A 20,924-nucleotide genomic window follows, 5' to 3' on the forward strand; every position below is an offset into this window, starting at 1 on the left:
GAGAGAATATGAGGACACAGTCTTAACCTAGAGGCACATGGTTGAAAGTACGGAGTAAGAGAGAATGATACGATTTTGGAAACTCTTTGTCTAATAATCTCCAACTATGTAGCCACTCTCTTCTACCGACACAGAGGCTATTGGGACATTCAAAGGTATGAAGCCTTCTTCTGCCCACCGGTCTCTTCTCAACGGAAGAACACAACCTAGCTCAATATAGCCTCCATTTCAGAATTCGTTCAGGGTTTTTTTTCTTCTCTTAAACCTGTGGATCTGTATATCCAAGCAGTATTGTGTAACCAAGCAGTTGTGGGACGTCTTCTTAAGAGATGATCTTGTGTTAAGACAAGGACATGATTAGAGGGAAGACGGAAGAGCTTCACCACATTTTCTCGAAGTCAATGAAAAGGAATTGGCAGGAAGAATGAAGAAAAGATGTTGGGTTCCTTGAGTGGGCTGCAATTAGCCACATACCTTGCGGCTTCTGACGAGGGACAGAATTTTCTGCCAGTGGCCCACCTCACCGTTTTCTTTTCTTTTTTTGCACCCTGTATAAAAGAAGCATCTGTTTTTGTCAATCCAGTCATGTACAAAAAAGGACAACGTTTTCAACTGATATAGTAGCTGGAACAATTCCGTGTTATTTTTCTCTCTCTTTTGGCTAGTCACTTTTAAAATGGATTTATTTATGAAGGACAAAACTTGGAGTGCTCGTGTGGAAAAAAAAAAGTATGCATCATTTTTTTTCCTTCCTTAAAGCTGTGATGGGGTTGGGTGGTAAGGCAGGGTTGCATCCGTAGATAGCATCTCTATCCAATGTGAACTGGATAACTTTTTAAACCAGGTGCGTTTAAGTTAATACAATTCAGGGGGCTGGAAGCGGCAATAACTGGACAGGGATTTATACTGGCCAACATATTTTTGAACAACACTTTTATAATCACCCAGATCCATCAAATTAATAGCTTGTCCTTTTGCCCATCAGTTATTACTTTTACATTCTTTTTTTAAAGTGATATTCTGTTACAGCTATCTTGGCTTCCCTAAACTGCCCTGTGGGAACGTTGCCAACTCATTTTTGGAAGTTAATAGTAAACAGTTGGGAAACAAATCTGCCTGCCTCTGTACACATGCAGAGGTGGTGGTACAGCTGTAGATTTGTTTGTGCTAAATGTAAGAATACTTATATAGAAATAATGCCTTCCCCTTACTGTACCCCTTGGTTCTGCCCATAAACTTTATCCATCCTTCTGTTCCTACTCTAGATATGACTATCGGCTCCTTAGGGCATTGTTTCTCAGTTTTGGCAACTTTGAGATGTGTGGACTTCACCCCCCAGAATTCCCCAGCCAACATCTTAAAGTAGCCAAGGTTGAGAAAAGCTGTCTTAGAGATTGCTTACAGATGGATCTAATCTATATGTTCCTTGATTCCACCGTGTTTCTGCTTTTGTGTTCTTACTCCCAAACACATTATTTATCGTAATGGAAAAGGTATATAGAACTGTAATGTATAGGGCCTTACCTGAAGTATTTATCTGCTACAAAAAGGAAAAGTTTTTATTGCCAGAGTGAATGTGTTACCTCCTCCTGTCTCTCTGCCTAAACGGGACAAGATTTAAATATGTCAGAATTAAAGTAGAATAAAGGTGCCCAGCACATTACAACTGACATTGCTACAAGATAAGGTAATGATCTCAACCTTAGCATCTTTAAGATGAGTGGCCTTCAGCTCCCAGAATTTCCCCAGCCAACATGGGAATTGAAATCCACTTCTGGGACTTGACACCCACTGATTTTAAAGTTGCTAAGGTTGAGGAAACACTGAGATAAGATATGTATCATCCGTGGCCCCGACATTTTGGATGTAGCCAATGAACTTCTCCAGAAGTTGATGCTGTGTTGTACTTTTTAATATAAGAAAGAAGGAAGAAATACTTAATTTCAGAGAGAGAGCATTCATGCAAGCTCGTGTTTTGTTTAAAATGCAATATTTTTGTCTGGCTTTGAGAGCGCATGCCAATTAAAAAGCCAGATGCATCCTTCTGATCATAAAGAGCTAAATGCTTTTGCGGTAGTTCTCAGTTACTTACCTTCTATGGAGATTCTCCGTCCTCCAGGTCATGGTTGTCCCAAAGATGCTTTTTCAAGAGGCAACTGGACTTTCTTTGTTTTGGCTTGAAGACATTTCACTTCTCATTCAAGGAGCTTCTTCAGTTCTGAGAAGCAAACGTCTTCAAGGAAGAACAAAGGAAGGCCAGCTGCTTCTTGAAAAAGCACCTTTGGCATTAAACCTCTAGTATAGCACCAGACATGTTTGATTAATCTCTGCTTTTTTTTGCAAAGGAGACAGGTCGAGTGTGGATGGGGGAGTGGGAAAGACTGTTTAAGTTGTGACCATGTTTTTGTGTCACGTATCGTTTCTTAGCTTTCTTGGCGACAGTGGGAAACATGCTTTTTAGTTTTCTTTTGCTGGATCCCATGTCCCAGCAAGCAGTTTCAAGACTGGAAGTGAACATAGTGGTACTGGTGTTTCTTAGCTGAAGAATGTAAGTTGGGGCAGGGGGTATCAGAGAAACTTAAGGAAATGGAGGTTCTCCATCATTTGGAATTCTCCATGTGAGGTATAAGAAGAGTTTTAATGTTTGAGGACTGACTGGTTGGGTTTTCCAGGAAGTAACGTACAGACAGTTTCAACAGAGCGAGTCCCATAATTGATGTTGGTCAATCCTCAGATTTATTATGGGTGGAGATATCTTCCAACTACAGCCAACTACAAACAGGAGCTTAGCTGAAGAGTGTTTCATCAAATAATCACAATATACTATCAGCTATTGCTCCAAATATTTAGTGCATCAGTTCTCATTTATAGCAGGAGACTGCTCTGGAATTCTGGTTTCCAACAACGGGTTCCCTGAAAGTAACAGGACGATAGAAGTGTGATGCTATTTATGAAGATGACAAATAAAAATATTGGGATGACCAAGAGGTAAAAGGAGGGGGAGGGGAGTAAAGATAGGGGTGTGTCTGTTGCAAAGTTACAGCTCCACTGTTTTATTCTTCTTTACTGGGTGATGCCACCCACCTAACATAAGCTACAGTTCCTAAAGCAGTATATCTGCATTGTGAAGATACTCCGAAAGAGGAGTGGGTTTCTAATTTGTATAAAAAGAAATTTAAAAAACGCGTCCCATGTATCAGGTTGGAGTTAAAAGTGGGTTCTTGAGTGGTGAAGATTACAGCATTCAAAACTCTCAGTCCTGTGAGCATGACAGATGTGGTAATCCAAGCTATCTAGATCAGAGGTCCCCAACCTTGGCAACTTGTAAGATCTATGGACTTCAACTCCCAGAATTCCCCAGCCAGCCATGCTGGCTAGGGAATTCTGGGAGTTGAAGTCCACAGGTCTTAAAGTTGCCAAGGTTGGGGACCCCTGATCTAGAGGGCTCGGCCCCAATGTATATTGTATCCCCAATTTGCCCCTCTACTTATCTCTGTGTTAAAATAGGAAAACCTGGACATTCTCTTCCCCCCCCCTTGGTGAGTGTGTTTTATCTCTGTGATATGATTTGAAAGGTGTTCCATTAATGAGGTTTGGTTACTGACTACAAACGAGATTGGGGCTGGCCTCTGATCTCCAGTTTCCTTTGGAAGAATAAAACCACCCGTTTGCTATGATTCTCTACTACGTGGATGCATTTCCAAACCTCGCCCTCCCCGTCCAAGATTTAATTCCGAAACCTACTTCTTAGATCCCCACAGATTCTTAGATTTTTATTATTATTATTATTATTATTTCAATAATCCTTGCAACGGATGTAGCAAGATGGCTCTGTGTACATTACATTTATCATTTTGTAATAGCTCATTTTATGAGATTGCTATGTAAGAGAATGTCTATACAGCCTCCCTCTTGATGTGTTTAACTATCAGCCTACTACTACTATCAGACTATTTGTACAGGGACCAAAAAGTGTTTGATATTTCTTGTAATTAAAATCAAATTAGTTTCGGATGCTTTTCTTTCATAAGTAAAGGTAAAGGTAAAGGTGCCCCCACACATGCGTGCTAGTCGTTTCCAACTCTAGGGGCTGGTGCTCATCTCCGTTTCAAAGCCGAAGAGCCAGCGCTTGTCCAAGGACGTCTCCATGGTCATGTGGCCGGCATGACTAGATGCCAAAGGCACACGGAACGCTGTTACCTTCCCACCGTAGTGGTCCCTATTTTTCTACTTGCATTTTTACGTGCTTTTGAACTGCTAGGTTGGCAGAAGCTGGGACGAGTAACAGGCGCTCACTCTGTTATGCGGCACTCGGGATTCGACCCGACCATCTGATCGACAAGCTCAGCGTCCTAACCCACTGAGCCACCGCGTCCCTTTTCTTTCATATCTGATACCTATTCCTACCAGACTCTCTGCTATCACTGACTGGTTTGTGGAAGGAGTTCTAGATCTGCTCAAGGGTGGGGTTTCTGGCACGGAAGAAGAATTACAGCTAGTCTTCAACTTACGACTATAGCAATAGCACTTAGATGTATACAGTATACCGCTTTATAGTGCTTTACAAACCTCTTTATGCGGTTTGCAGGGTCAGCCTATTGCCCCTAACAATCTGGGTCCTCATTTTACTGACCTTGGAAGGATGGAAGGTTGAGTTAACCCTGAGCTGGTCAGAATCGAACTGCTGGCATTGGACAGAGTTAGCCTGCAATGCTACTGCATTCTGACCACTGGGCCTCCATGACCATAAGTGAGCCCCAAATTTCTCTTGCTAAGCAAGACAGTTATTAAGTGAGTTTTGGCTCATTTTATGACCTTTTTGCCACAGTTAAGTGAATCACGCAACTGTTAAGTTAGTAACACTTACTAAGTGATTCTGGCTTCCCATTGACCTGGCTTGTCAGAAGGTTGCAAAAAGTTATCACATGACCCCGGGACACTGCAACCGTCATATAAATATGAGTCAATTGCCAAGCATCCAAATTTTAATCACATGACCGTGGGGGTGCTGCAATTGTTGTATGTGTGAAAACCAGCCACAAGTACCTTTTTTCCCCCAGTGCCACTGTAATACTCTAAATTATTTTAAGTCGAGGACTACCTGTAAAACAGTATTCCAAGTCAAGGTATATTAAACCCAAACCAAGCCAGGATATTTTGGAATCTTGCTCAGCATTTTACAGATCTTCTTGACTTTGGTTTCCTTTCCTGCATACCAGTAATCATTATGCAGGTCATCTTCAACTTACAACACTTCATTTAGTGACCAAAGTTACAACAACACGGAAAAAAGTGACTTACGATCATTTTTCACACTTAACTACTATTGCAGCATCCCCAGGGTCAGGTGATCAAAACCCAGATGCTTGGCAACTGACATTTGCAGTGTCCCAGGGTCACGTGATCGTCTGGCAAGCAAAGTCAATGGGGAAGCCAGCTTTACTTAACAACCGTGTTACTGATTTAACAGCTGCAGTGATTCACTTAACAACTGTGGCAAGAAAGGTCATAAAACGGGGCCAAATTCACTTTAACAACTGTCTCCCTTACCAGCAGAATTTCTGGACTCAGTGGTGGCTCTTAAGTCGAGGACTGCTTGTCCCGAATGAACTTTTGGAACCAGCCATTTTTATGGAAATTGCACCTGCTGCTCCTGATCCACCCTGACGTTGATCAACTAATGTGATTCCTCCCCATGGGCGGCATCTCCTCACAGTGGCAGTAGATCTCGCAGTCTCCCATTTCCCTCTTAGTTGAACAACAACAACAAAAAAGCAAAACTGAGATTGCTCTGTAGGCACTCTTAGCAGTGGGAGTTGCCATTAATCTTTATTTCCTGTTTTCAGCCTATCTTGAAGGCTATCAAACAGGCAGTAGTCACACCGGACAATTCATATATTTGTGTAAATTACTAACAAAGAATTAAAGGGAAACTGAGATGCATTTCTGACTCCTTAGTCGTCATCAGTCAGCTATACCCTTCTGAGATTCGAACCTGGGCTGATTGCATACACTGCCTTGTATGCAATCAGCCCAGGTTCGAATCTCAGAAGGGTATAGCTGACTGATGACGACTAAGGAGTCAGAAATGCATCTCAGTTTCCCTTTAATTCTTTGTTAGTAATTTACACACACACACACACACACACACACACACACACACACACACACACACACACATATATATATATATATATATATATATATATATATATACATATATATATATATATATATATATACATATATATATATATATATATATATATATATATATATATATATATATATATATATATATACATATACATATATATATATATATATATATATATATATATATATATATATATATATATATATATATATATATATATATATATATATATATATATATATATATATATATATATATATATAGAAATATGGTAGCTTCTGTTATCAAAAAAATTCTCTGCTCCTACTGAACATAATCTAATGTCCAGCACTTTACCACTTCCCCTATTGGCTCTGTAAGTAACTGGATAGACGGGTTGACTTTTTGATCAGGAATGTGATCAAAGCATCTTCAAAGCTTCTGTCACTGAGTCACTGTCCTTCCTAGTACTATGACTGGATACTTGCCAGAAACTCAACTAAACATGGCCCAACATTGGCTGTAAAACAGATTTATTTTATGACAGAGAGAGAGAACGAACCCTGGGTGGGAAGCACAAAGAGAAAAAAAAGCAGACAGGCAGTTGTCTTTCTCTGAAGAATGTTATGATGTTAGCGCTGGCCTAGAAACCGAGTTCTAGTCTTGCGTTAGCCATTAAAGCCGGCTGGGTGGCTGGGTCAATCAATAAGACTATGTGAGTTCTAGTTCAGCCTTAAGCATGAAAGCTGGTTGGGTGACTTTGGGCCAATCGCCAGGAGATGGTGAGTTCTAGTTCTGTCTTAGGTATGAAAGCTAGCTGGATGACTTTGGGCTAATCCTTCTCTTTCAACGCAACCCACCTCACAGGGTTGTTGTGGGAAAATAGCAGGAGGAAGGAATAGGTATGTGGGCTGCCTTGAGTTACTTCTAAAGTAATAAAGGCGGGTTAAAGTTCTAATTAATAAAAATGTGTAGGGCAGACTAGTTGAGCCCATTACACTAGTCTTTCTGGCATTCAGAAGCTGGTTCTGACGAAGCCAGCAGGCCCAAGGGAGGGGAAGGTTAATTTTGGCTAAAGTTGAATCAACAAGGTCATAATTGTCTGCCCTGATACCTGGTAGTTATTCTGGGTATCAGCCATGCTCCTTTTATTGCCTGCTCTCTAATCCTATCAAAATGCCAGCTGGGGATATCAGGAATCAGACCTGCAGCCATATCGTAATGCTGGATCTTTTCTTCAGTATGGGTTCGTATTTTTAACCAGGCACACAAATGCACCGATGACCCTTGAAAAGGCTTTGCAACAGAGCGGAAGTTTTTTGCCTCACCTGATTGGCTCAGCACTATGGGTTTTCTAGCCGTGCCTGGACTAAGGGACAGGCTGGTGTCATGCACCCAGTCTTAAAGGCCTCACACTTCCTGTGGCTGGGCCCAGCCCTCCCCACAGCTGCTTGTCATTTGCAAAGCATTTCCTTCATTTCCGATGGTCAGACGCGGAATGCCAACATCTGAGTGGTAAGCACAAAGTCAGGAGCAATGCAAGGAGTTGCAAAGCAGACCTATTGGAGGGGCGGTGAGAGATGAATAGTAAGTACTCTTTGGATCCAGCTGAATATCGGGCGGGGGTGGAGGTGTGTGTGTGTGAAGGGAGAGTGGAAGAAGATAGATGAGAGGAAAATAGGAGAAAAGTGGCTAAAAAACTGACAGAGAATACCCACACTACACTATTATCAGTGTTTCTCAACCTTGGCCACTTTAAGACATGTGGACTTCAACTCCCAGAATTCCACAGCCAGCATGGATGGGTATGGGGAAACACCCTGGTTGAAAAGGACCTCTCATAGCTCTGGTGGGTATTAATATCTGGATTCATTTACTGAGCTTGCATTGGTTGAATCAGGCCATAACTCTTAGCCACCATGGCTGTAGATAAACTTCAGGACCAAACATTAGTTTTCAAGCAGGAAGCAGCAATGACATTCACATCCCAGCTTCTTTTTGTCAGCCAGCTGAACCAGAATGGCTACGCTGTGACTCAGCAGGATGCCGTTTTCGTTCCTTAACAAAGTTTCCCTTCCCAATAAGTAAGCGAGACGGGAATATTCATGGACGTGGTCAAAAAAGTCAAAATGGCAGCCACAATGGTTTATTTATTTATTAAATTCATATGCCACCCATCTCACTATCAAGCAACTCTGAGTAGCTTACAATGTCATAAACAATGATACAAAGCAATTAAAGAATAGCAACAGCACTTAGACTTATATACGGCTTCACAGTGTTTTATAGAATCAGCATATGGACCCCAACAATCTGGGTCCTCATTTCGCCAACCTTGGAAGGATGGACGGCTGAGTCAATCTTGAGCCAGGAAGATCGAACTTCTGGCAGTGGGCAGAGTTAGCCTGCAATACGGCATTCTAACCACTGTGCCACCACGGCTAAGTTGTGGTTTTAAAAACATTAAAATATTGGGCATTCAAATTAAAACATTAAAATTAACCCACAAAGTGAATGAAAGAACCAATTTAATTGGAGTTTAATTGAAGCAGCCTGGGGTTTTTTTTGTGTTGCACCTACAGTGGAGCCACACTGGCCACTATCTTTTTATTTTGACTTTTGACTACACATTTTTGGATTCTGATGACCACACTCTGTAGATATTCTGGTGTGAGAACTTTGAGAAGCAGGCTGGATGACAGTTTTAGGGAGGAGGAGATGGGTTTTAAAACAAGCTTCAGCATTTGCCACCAATCAAGGCTTGGATTTCCCCTCCAGCCCCATTCCCACAACAACGGGGATCAGATCAGAAAGAAAAAAATGTTGGCTGATTAGGTTGCCTTCCCCATTTCCAGCTGCAACGTGTCTCTGGAGCCTTATCTGGAGTGCTGGTGCCTCCGTTTGCCGGTCAATTCCAGCTGTGAATTTCCTGTTGGAGGATAAACAGGGCAGCTGGAGGGTGGGAGGGGGGCCTGGCTGACACAGGCCAGGCCTGACAGGATGAAGGAAACCATTACAAAAGGCAACCTGTGAAACACACCATCTGCGGGTTGGCTGACGGGAGACAAATCTTCTCCCATTTCAATAATGAAGGGTCCAAGTTTTGTTCCAAACATTTTGATGAAAAATATGCAACCTCCTCTCTAGAAAAACTGGCCCGTGTTTTGTTTGTGGGGGAAACTTTCCCAAAAGTCTGTGGGTGAAGGAGGCAGCCATATACAGATCATTGTGTGGGGAGGGTTCGTGACTCAGCTACCCCTATGGTGCCCCCTCCCTTGCCTTCATTCAAAGGTTCAATAACCCAAGATTTCAATAATGAAGGCTGAAAAAAAAGTTAAGAAAATGAGTGGGAGGAACTTGGGAGGACTGTTCTCTATGATCAAACACAATATTGCTAGCTGTGGCTGCTTCCTGCTTGTACTTGTTCTAGGAGAGCCATGCAGGCAGTCCTCCACTTACGACCGCAATTGGCCCTAAAATTTCTGTCGCTAAGCAAGACTTGTAAAGTGATTTTGCCCCATTTTACAATCTTTCTTGCCACATATGTTAAGTGAATCACTGCCGTTGTTAAATTAGAAACACGGTTATTAAGTGAATCTGGCTTCCCCATTGACTTTGCCTGTCAGGAAAAAGGATCACATGACCCCAGGACACTGCAAACGTCATAAACATGAGTCTGTTGTCAAGCTTCTGAATTTTGATCACATGACCATGAAGGTGCTTGCAACGATGGTAAGTGTGAAAAATGATCATAAGTGATTTTTTTTCAGTGCCCTTGTAACTTTGTCACTAAGCGCATGGTCAAAGACCACCTGTAGTAGCAACAAAAATCAGGAAGAGTCTAGTAACCCCTTTTCCAATTAACACATTTTATTAAAAGGCAAAAGTTTTTGTGAGCTGAAGCTGTGTTGAGGCTAGACTAGTGTTTCTCAGCCTCGGCAACTTGAAGACCTGTGAACTTCAACTCCCAGAATTCCCCAGCCAGCATATTTGTTTAGTCATTCTGTTATTCAATTTCTATAGTCGTGCATCTCAATCAATGACTCTGAGTGGCGATGCTGGCTAGGGGAATTCTGGGAGTGGAAGTCCACAGATTTTCATGTTGCCAAGGTTGAGAAACACTGAACTAGACTGATGCAGGATTTGTAGACATCGATCTAGCCAGTCCCATCATCTCCCTAAAATGAGCTGCAGTTCTTCAAACACATTCTAATAAATGTGTTATTTGGAAAAGGTGCTACCAGATTCTGATTTTGTTTGCACACATGTATTTCCTTGTTTTAGCCATTGAATTTCTAGGCTGTAAACAATCCAGATCAAAAGCATGCAATGGCTAATCCAGATCAAAAGCATGCAATGGCTAATCCAGATCAAAAGGATACAAAGGCTAATCCAGATCAAAAGGATACAACGGAGGCTAAGGAGGTTCTAGACTTGTCTACCCCAATCTGTTACCCTCCAGAGGGAAAGGCCATTGCTGCAATTTCATAACCATGCATGTAGAGGATTATGGGAGCTGCAGTCCCAAGGCATTGTGTGGCAGGCACATGGTAGGGAAGGGATCCTGGCTAATCAGGGTGGCCGCCTACTGACCTACAAGCATAACATTTAAGAGCTTCTTTGAGTTGTTATTTGTCTCTGAAATCCATACTTGAAATTCCAAGGACAGGGGTCTTAAAGTTGCAAAGTTTGAACAATACTGTTCCAGATGTTTTATTACAACAGAAGAAGCCCCATTTTTCAACAGAAGTTGAGAGAACTTCTATGCAAGTTTAAGGCCTAGGAAGAAAATGTTTTGAGAACAGCAAAAGAATGTTGATTTTGGAAAGTTAATGGGGTAGATTGCCGTGAAAAAAAACCCATTTCCTGGGGGTTGTTTTAAAATTTTATAAAAAGAGTATACGAAGATTTTGAAATTAATTGTAAGAAATACTCGCCAGGGAAAGTTTGTTGATTGGAAAATAAACAAATGATAACAGGGGGCTTGAAGGTTGACTAGAGGGAACCAGAGAGAATTAACAGATCCAATTAAAGGAGAAGAGTCTCATTAATACAATGGAACAATATTATTTGACTATAGAAGAAATAAAGGCTGCTCGGGAACTATCTATTCATAAATTCTTACAAGATTGTCTGACACAGGTAGTCCTCAACTTACGATCACAACTGAGGTCCAGATTTGTATCGCTAAGCAAGGCAGCTGTTAAATGACTTTTGCCCCATTTTATGACCTTTCTTGCCACAATTGTTAAGTAAATCACTGCAGTTGTTAAGTTAGCAACACGGTTGTTAAGTTAATCTGGCTTCCCCATTGACTTTGTGATCACATGACTGCAGGACACTGCAACTGTCATAAATACATGCCAGTTGTCAAGCATCCAAACTTTGATCACGTGTTCATGGTGATGCTGCAATGATCATAAGTGTGAAAAACGGTGATAAATCACGTTTTTCAGTGCCTTTGTAACTTTGAACAGTTTGCTTAGGATAATCAGTTTGGTCTAAAGCAGGCATGTCAAACTGCCAGCCCATGGGCCGGATGCGTCACGCCAAAACCGCATCCACCCCATTGCCAGCAATGGGGAAAAAGTTGCGATGCGTCGCACGACGTTGACATGCCTGGTCTAGAGGTTAAGGTGCTGGCCTAGAACCAGGAGACAGTGAGTTCTAGTCCCATCTTAAGCAGCTGGGTGACTTTGGGCCAGTGTCTCTCTCTCAGTCCAACCCACCTCACAGAGTTGTGGGGAAAACAGGAGGAGGAAGGAATAACAACAACAACAATAATGTTGGAAGGGACCTTGGAAGTCATCTAGTCCAACCCCCTGCTCAGGCAGGAGACCCTATACCATTTCAGGCAAATGGCTGTCCAGTTTCTTCTTAAAAACTTCCAGTGTTGGAGCATTCACCACTTCTGGAGGCAGGTTGTTCCACTGGTTAGTTGGTCTAACTGTCAGGAAGTTTCTCCTTAGTTCTAGGTTGCTTCTCTCCTTGACTAGTTTCCATCCATTGCTTCTTGTCCTGCCTTCAGGTGCTCTGGAGAATAGCTTGACTCCCTCTTCTTTGTGGCAGCCCCTGAGATATTGGAACATTGCTATCATGTCCCCCCCCTCGTCCTTCTCTTCATTAAACTAGACATACCCAATTCCAGGAACCGTTCCTTATATGTTTTAGCCCCCAGCCTGAAGTTAAGTATGCTTGCCACCTTGAGTTATAAAGCAATAAAGTCAGGATAAAAATCAAATAAATAATAACCAAGTAACTCCCAGGGCAGAACCAAGTTCATCAGGCCTGTCTGTCTGTCTGTCTGTCTGTCTGTCTGTCTATCTATCTATCTATCTATCTATCTATCTATCTATCTATCTATCTATCTATCTATCTATCTATCTATCTATCTATCTATCTATCTATCTATCTATCTATCTATCTATCTATCTATCTATCTATCTATCTATCTATCTATCTATCTATCTATCTATCTATCTATCTATCTATCTAATCTGCCCCTAACCCTTTTCCCCTTTGCTTTGGGAAGCGAATCCAAGGCAGCGATCGATTGCGAATAAGGTCTGCGTTGAGCTGGTGGAGCATTGCCCTCTGCTGGCTTTGACGTGAAAATGGGCCCAACCCGTGAATACCCCCACAATGCTTTTCAGTTGTTTGCGAGTTCCTTCCTTGTTTTCCACTTACGAGAAACGGGACGAGGTAATCAGAGGCGGCGGGGGGGAGCGGTGGCTTCGGGCACCCAGACCGGGTTTCGCCGAAACTCAGACCCGGAAGCGTCTGTGGGAGATCGGAGAAAGGTAGGAGATTTCTCCCATAACTCGGTCCACTTTCTTCTCCCCCCCTTCCCCCCCGCACTTCTTCTCCCTGCTGCTTTTGATTTTTAAAAAGTGCGAGGAGCTAAAATAATCCAGGCATCCCGAGTCCAGTACCTTCGTATCGGTATTCACACGTCGCGGTTGTGTGGGCGACGTGTGAATACCGATACGGAGGTATATGTAGCCCCACTCAGTTGCTGAGACTACAGGAGACTTTCAGGGTGTGTGATGGGACATTTTAGGCCAACCTTTAAATAGCATTAGCACCTTATCACCTTAGCACCTTCATGATGATGAATCATGAACCAGGAAGTCTGATAAGTTGATCAGTTGATTGGGACCAGCAAAGTGACTTAAAAATGAGCTCATGCCTTCAGTTTCCTCTAGTAATAATTATCCTTTATCAAACTTAAATGCTTGCCCGACTCTGGGTGGTTCACAACAATCAAAGAAGGTACAATAAAACATAAAAGATTGCAAATGTGATGAACTACACAGGAACGGTGGACCGGATACTTTTGTCAAAATTCATTAAATCTTGGTTTAGAAATTTGTTCTGTGTTACCTGAACTCTGGTGTTCGGTGTTTTGTTTTATCACCTCAGCTACGTACTTTAAAATGTCCCGGTTTCAGATCTGGGAATTGGAAGCCTGCACATCTTATTGCCGAGGTTGAAAAACATTGGGACTCGAAGGAAAAGGGTGACTGTTAAACTACTTTGTCTACGGTGTCTTTAGGCCCACATTAAAAAATAAATAAAAAGAAAGATTGAATTTCATCAAGGTGGTTGAAAAACCGTGAGGTGTGGACATATTGTACAGATGACAATTAGCAGTGGAGGTTAATGCCTTGGATTCCCAAATCTCTGAAAAACCCAGCATCTTTGATAAAGAAGAGGGCCTTGAATTGGGAGGCTTTAATCCGAGACATTAACAGAGCAGAATCATTCACTGGTGTCCATTACTGTAGCATGTTCAATAAGCGTCTCCATGGGAGAAGATTGGCACACATCTGAATTTGGATTTGATGTCAGACTTCCTGGTTAATGATTCATCATCACATTGCCAGGGGTAGGCAACCTCGGCTAATGCAGTGCTAGGCTGCATTAACAGAGGGATAGAATCAAGATCACGTCAAGTACTAATACCACTTTACAATGCCTTGGTAAGGCCACACCTGGAATACTGCATCCAGTTTTGGTCACCACGATGTAAAAAAGATGTCGAGACTCTAGAAAGGGTACAGAGAAGAGCAACAAAGATGATTGGGGGACTGGAGGCTAAAACATATAGGGAACGGTTGCTGGAATTGGGTATGTCTAGTTTAATGAAGAGAAGGGTGAGGGGTGACATGATAGCAGTGTTCCAATATCTCCGGGGCTGCCACAAAGAAGAGGGAGCCAAGCTATTCTCCAAAGCACCTGAAATCAGGACAAGAAGCAATGGATGGAAACTAGTCAAGGAGAGAAGCAACCTAGAACTAAGGAGAAACTTCCTGACAGTTAGAACAACTAACCAGTGGAACAACCTGCCTCCAGAAGTGGTGAATGCTCCAACACTGGAGGTTTTTAAGAAGAGACTGGACAGCCATTTGTCTGAAATGGTATAGGGTTTCCTGTCTGAGCAGGGGGTTGGACTAGATGACCTCCAAGGTCCCTTCCATCATCATCATCATCATCATCATCATCATTATTATTAATATATAATATATAATATATATATATAAAGTTGGAAGGGACCTTGGAGGTCATCTAGTCCAACCCCCTGCTCAGGCAGGAAACCCTATACCATTTCAGGCAAATGGCTGTCCAGTCTCTTCTTAAAAACCTCCAGTGTTGGAGCATTCACCACCTCTGGAGGCAGGTTGTTCCACCAGTTAATTGTTCTAACTGTCAGGAAGTTTCTCCTTAGTTCTAGGTTGCTTCTCTCCTTGACTAGTTTCCATCCGTTGCTTCTTCTCCTGCCTTCGGGCGCTTTGGAGAATAGCTTGACTCCCTCTTCTTTGTGGCAGCCCCTGAGATATTGGAACACTGCTATCATGTCACCCCTCACCCTTCTCTTCATTAAACTACACATACCCAATTCCAGCAACCGTTCCCTATATGTTTTAGCCTCCAGCTAAATAATAATAATAATAATAATAATAATAATAATAATAATAATAATAATAATAATAATAATAATAATAATAATAATAATTATTATTATTATTATTATTATTATTATTATTATTATTATTATTTATTATTATTATTATATGATTCATGGACTTCAACTCCCAGAATTCCTGAGTCAGCATAGCTGACTCAGGCATTCTGGGAGTTGAAGTCCATGAGTCATAAAAGAGCTGAGGTTGCCTACCCCTGGCCTAGAGCCATTACATTTGCCCTTAATGCGAGTTGCTCAGCTCGACAGTCCCACTCACCCCGTAATTTCTCTGCTACTATGAACTGTCTCCGGGACAGCAAGTGAAACTGGATGTAGTCAGCCTTTCGTTCTTCTGATTTTAATTCTTTCTCCCATTCAGTGATGGATGAGTCGGCTGTCTCCTCTGAAAAGGACTTAACTGACCACTCTTCGGACGGTCTTCTGGAAGCATTGGGAGATCCAGACTCTTCCTTGACCGAAGAGTCCTCTCCTAATATCAACCCTCCCTGTCGTTTTTTCTTGGAGGGACGCTGCCGTTTTGGTGCCCGCTGCCAAAACTACCATCCTGGTGATGCTGGTGAGGTTCGTTTAAAAGATCCTGGAGCTGTCCGCCTTCCTTCCTTGCAGCTCGCAGAAGGGAAGAAACCTGCCATGAAAACAGCTGAGGATGTCATTTCCCGACTCCTCTGGGATACACAGGTGCCTGCTGAGAAGTTCTCGATCGGCTACCTTGACCGGTTCTTGGGGATCTTAGAAGAATCTTTTACTTCTTTCTCGTGGGAGGATCTAGCTTCAGTTGGTCCCGGCGTACTGGCTATCCCAAAACATAGGATCCAGTATTTTAAATATAGAGACCGTGTGGTTTGGGACAAAGCCAGTCGCACCGACGACGTTTTTGGCTCCACGGGAAGTGGGAAAACCATCTTAGAAGCGATGAAGGAAGAAGACGACGCCCAGGCTGTGAAGGAAATATCGGGACTTCCAAATAGCCTCCAAGTTGAAGGAAAGGCGGATGGGAATTCACCCAAAGAGAAAGAGTTGGACGGGACAGGCTGTGGGCAGAAGTTAGCGATGGCTTTGGGGGAAGCCGAGGAAAATTTGGAGTTGGTTGAAGACAGGTCCTTCCACCAAGAAGGAAAAGTGTCCAACAAAGTAAAGGAGAGGGAGGCAGTCGTCTCGGTTAACGCTGAAGAATTCAAACATGCTCGCACTGTCGGAATAGAAAATGAAACGGTGATGGTGGAGAAAGAACACGTGGAGTTGGAGAGGAGGAGAGGGAGGAGCTCCTATCCGAAGGAGCGCCCCACCCATTTCATAGCTATCCCGATTACCAGCCCAGAAATCCGGGAAGCTGCGAAACTTTTCCAGGAGGCTCTGTGTGCCGTCAGCTCCGACTTCACTCCCTACTGTGTGCCCGGAGCTACGCTGCATGTCACCCTTTGCCTGCTGCACTTGGACACCCCTGAAGAAATCCACAAAGCGATGATGGCTCTGGAGGAACTTCAGGCTGGTTTTCAGCGACTGCTGCCCCCAGTCTTGCTTCTCTCCTTCCGTCGTCTGGAGTCTTTTAATTCACGGGTTTTGTACTTGGCACCAGACCCTGTACCCCAATTGGGAGCCCTGGCTCAAAGTCTGGAAGACGCCTTCACCCAAAAGGGCTTGGCTGTGATTTGCCCTCCCTCCAAAGGGAAGTTCCATTTGACTGTCGTGAAGGTCCCACCTAGGAAGGGGATGCCACGGCTCCCATCCGGTTTGGCTTGGGCTCCTACGGTGGAGGAGTTAGGCGTCCAAGCAGTAGAGTCCGTGGGTTTTTATGAGGTAGGAAAAGGCAAAAGAACCGATCACGTGTACGTCAACATACTGAAATTGGATTTATACGGAGGAAGTTGAACTGAACTGGAGATGCCTCCCAAATGAACATCTTACTCTTTAGAAAAAGACAACGCACAGGGCTGGGCAACTTGAAGCTGTATGGACTTCAACTCCCAGAATTCCCCAGCAGCATCTGTTTGGAGCACTTTAACTACAACTGTAATGGAACAGTTGATCAAATTGGGGCAGGGGAGAAAAAAAAAAAGAACAGGAGCATTGTGGTAACACTAATGATAAATTTTTTTTTGCCTTGATTTAAACAGATGAATAATGCACAATAAAGGTGTAATGTTTTTAACAATCCCTTTCCAGATACTTTTAGATAGGGTTATAAGTATGTTGGGCCTCTAGAGACTCCCTTTGCATTGATACTGGAATTGTGTAATTGCTGTCCACATATGATCGTAGGAAAGGACATCTGCTTTAAGGTGTTGCAGACAAATGATGTATTTGTAGCTCCAAGGCTGCTTCTGATAAATCCAACATGCTAACCAACTCTGGAAAAAAGACCTTGATGCATACATGCTAAAAAGGTGCTACAAAGGGCCTATTGAGATACTGGAATTTATCTGTATTAAACCAAAGCCTTTTTGAGGTTGCAAAGGTGGAGGAGAAAGTTGTTGTTAGTTGCGAAGTCGTGTCCGACCCATTGCGACCCTATGGACAACGTTCCTCCAGGCCTTCCTGTCCTCTACCATCTTCTGGAGTCCATTTAAGCTCACGCCTACTGCTTCAGTGACTCCATCCAGCCACCTCATTCTCTGTCGTCCCCTTCTTCTATTGCCCTCAATCTTTCCCAGCATTAGGCTCTTCTCCAGTGAGTCTTTCCTTCTCATTAGGTGGCCAAAGTATTTGAGTTTCAACTTCAGGATCTGGCCTTCTAAAGAGCCGTCAGAGTTGATCTCCTCTAGGACTGACTGGTTGGATCGCCTTGCAGTCCAAGGGACTCGCAGGAGTCTTCTCCAGCACCATAGTTCAAAGGCCTCAATTCTTTGGCGCTCAGCCTTTTTTATGGTCCAGCTTTCACTGCCATACATTGCAACTGGGAAGACCATAGCCTTGACTATATGCACTTTTGTTGACAGGGTGATGTCTCTGCTTTTTAGTGTGCTGTCTAGATTTGCCATGGCTTTCCTCCCCAGGAGCAAGCGTCTTTTAATTTCTTGACTACAGTCCCCATCTGCGGTGATCTTGGAGCCCAGAAAAATAAAATCTGTCACTACCTCCATTTCTTCCCCATCTATTTGCCAGGAATTGAGAGGGCCGGATGCCATGATCTTGGTTTTCTTAATGTTAAGTTTCAACCCAACTTTTGCACTCTCCTTCACCCGCAACAAGAGGCAGTAGGGTTGAGAGAGAGAGGTGCTTTGGCTTTTAGTATAATGTGTAATTTTCAGTGGTTAAAAAAAATGATCCGTCATAATGAAGGCCTTTGAACTGTACTTTAGCTTTCAATCAAGACTTGATACATATATTAACATTTGGGCATGCAACACATGTCTGCCTTCAAATTTGGAAGGGCGTTTCCAGGTCTTCCATCTCAGACAAAAGATGCTGGCTTGCCCTGTAGATTAAAAAATCAAGACATAATCCTCTTAACTGGTATTAAGCTTTCTCCAGATGGTGCTTTGGCTTCACATCATGTCTAGAAGCTCCAGTTTGGTGATGCCATCGCCAGAAAAAGCAATGAGGAGCACCTAACCGGGGGGGGGGGGGAATTATACTGATATTTAGAATAACAATAGATGCCTCAAGGTCTGAAGTCTGTGCCAAGACCTGCAGCTGAGAATATTCTAATGTTCCAGCTGTTACTTCCTCTGGGGGACCACAGATAGTGTGCTGGTTAGCCACATACTAGGTAAAGGTAAAGGTTCCCCCGCACATGCGTGCTAGTCGTTTCCGACTCTAGGGGCCGGTGCTCATCTCCGTTTCAAAGCCGAAGAGCCAGCGCTTGTCTGAGGACGTCATGTGGCCGGCATGACTAGACACCAAGGGCGCACGGAACGCTGTTACCTTCCCACCGTAGTGGTCCCTATTTTTTTTAATGTGCTTTCGAACTGCTAGATTGGCAGAAGTTGGGATGAGTAACAGGCGCTCACTCTGTTACACGGCACTTGGGATTCGACCCGCCAAACTGCCGACCTTCTGATCAACAAGCTCGGCGTCCTAGCCCACTGAGCCACATACTACCCACAGGTTATTTACCTCTCTTACATATACTTTGGAAATAACTGACCCATCTGAGCACTTGTTATGTACCTCCTTCCTTTAGTAAGACCCCTCTACACCAGAAGATGTAGCTATCTGAGGTAACCTTGTCAATTACTCTAATCTGTGATATTCTGGAAACCAAACCAAAAAGAGCCTTGGTGGAGCAGTGGGCTAATGCCTCCTTAAGTAACACCAGCTGCCTGCAATTAGTGCAGGTTCGCATCCCACCAGGCTCAAGGTTGACTCAGCCTTCCATCCTTCCGAGGTAGGTAAAATGAGGACCCAGATTGTTGGGGGCAATTAAGCTGACTTTGTAATAATGCCGCTTGGGGTGGGTGTGTGAAAGCCCTAACAAGCAGGCATATACATAGAATGAAGGCTACTGCTAAGCTTGTAAGCTGCCCTGAGTCTTCGGAGAAGGGCGGGATATAAATGGAATTTTTTTTTAAAAAAAAAAACAGTTAACGTGCCATGTTAGCTCATCAATCTTCTACAATTTAGCAGAATACTAAAGGGATTTGGCTTTAGCGGAAACTAGCAGAATCCAGTTGAATATCTAGCTTCTGTATCTTTACACCTGAAATAACTGCAGAAACACTGCGCTGATATTATCCATTCCTGCAGCATGAGTTAAGTCTGAAATCTGCAAACTGTTCCACATGAAATTCTTCTGCTGGAAAAATGTAGTCCAGCTACAACATACCCCTCCCATGAGACAGCCACAGACTAGAGTACCGGGACAAACCAGTGACACAAATATGTAACACCTTCACACACACACCCCCATTGCAAGCAGCTGAAATGTGCAAGGCTGGGGAAAAGACAAAACTTGTAATTTAGGTAATCCTTCGCTTATGATGGTAATGGGGTCTGCCCATCGTGGTTGCGATGTGTGGCGATTGTAAACGGGTTGGTCACATAAACGGCCCCCTTACCCCTGGTCTGTGCATTTCATTTGTGTTAAGTGATGCACGCATACGCGAAACCATCCCCTTCCACCACCACCACCTCCGGTTGCCAGTCTGTAGAGCTAGAAAGATTGGGGACCGCTGGGTCACACGACCGATCTTTTTTGTTGAAAACTGGAAGCAGATGCCATTTTTTTGTTATTGTTGTTGTTAAAGACATAGAATAGTCATGTACTGGAATGCTGCAACCAACCATCAACGTGGTCCAGCTGCTAAGGACCCAAAGTTTAGACATGTGACCTTGAGGGGCATTCAAATCTGGTCTGTAAGTAGCTCCCAGGCAGGTCTGTCACAACCTTGACTGGTTGCTAGCTCACCAGTCGAGGATCCCCTGTATAAGCGGAAATAAACTATGGCCACCCTTTAGAACATTATTTTTATTTTTTATTTTTAATTCCATTTATATCCCGCCCTTCTCCGAAGACTCAGGGTGGCTTACAAGCTTAGCAGTAGCCTTCATTCTATGTATATGCCTGCTTATTAGGGCTTTCACACACACCCCAAGCGGCATTATTACAAAGTCAGCTTAATTGCCCCCAACAATCTGGGTCCTCATTTTACCTACCTCGGAAGGATGGAAGGCTGAGTCAACCTTGAGCCTGGTGGGATGTGAACCTGCACTAATTGCAGGCAGCTGGTGTTACTTAAGGAGGCATTAGCCCACTGCTCCACCAAGGCTCATTAAGATTGCACTGACAGAAAAGTTAGTCGCTTGTCACTGCGGCCCACAACCTCTGCTAGGCTTTGAACACCACCACACTGAAGCAGATGG

At 43.3% G+C, this 20,924-nt stretch overlaps 1 protein-coding gene and 1 long non-coding RNA gene across 2 annotated transcripts; one reads left to right on the forward strand and one right to left on the reverse strand.

Moving 5' to 3' along the window:
- Positions 1-477: 477 nt before the first annotated feature.
- Positions 478-15,465, reverse strand: LOC308677191. Its single transcript, XR_014028428.1, has 4 exons — positions 15,379-15,465; positions 12,824-12,916; positions 1,525-1,601; positions 478-548 (listed from the first exon to the last, which is right to left on the reverse strand). It is a non-coding gene; the product is annotated as an uncharacterized lncRNA (long non-coding RNA).
- LOC308677189 (leukocyte receptor cluster member 9-like) lies at positions 12,871-17,589 on the forward strand. Its single transcript, XM_081343372.1, has 2 exons — positions 12,871-12,936; positions 15,481-17,589. Exon 2 carries the CDS (start codon positions 15,483-15,485, stop codon positions 16,989-16,991), a length of 1,509 nt encoding a protein of 502 aa, XP_081199498.1. The 5' UTR covers positions 12,871-12,936; positions 15,481-15,482; the 3' UTR covers positions 16,992-17,589.
- Positions 17,590-20,924: the final 3,335 nt, after the last annotated feature.

Source organism: Vipera berus (assembly GCF_964194415.1).
Source record: "Vipera berus genome assembly, chromosome: Z".
In the NCBI taxonomy this organism is placed as follows: Eukaryota; Metazoa; Chordata; class Lepidosauria; order Squamata; family Viperidae; genus Vipera; species Vipera berus.

Excerpts from the sequence above, each read along its gene's own strand:
- LOC308677189 (XM_081343372.1), top strand. The coding sequence starts at position 15,483 with ATGGATGAGTCGGCTGTCTCCTCTGAAAAGGACTTAACTGACCACTCT.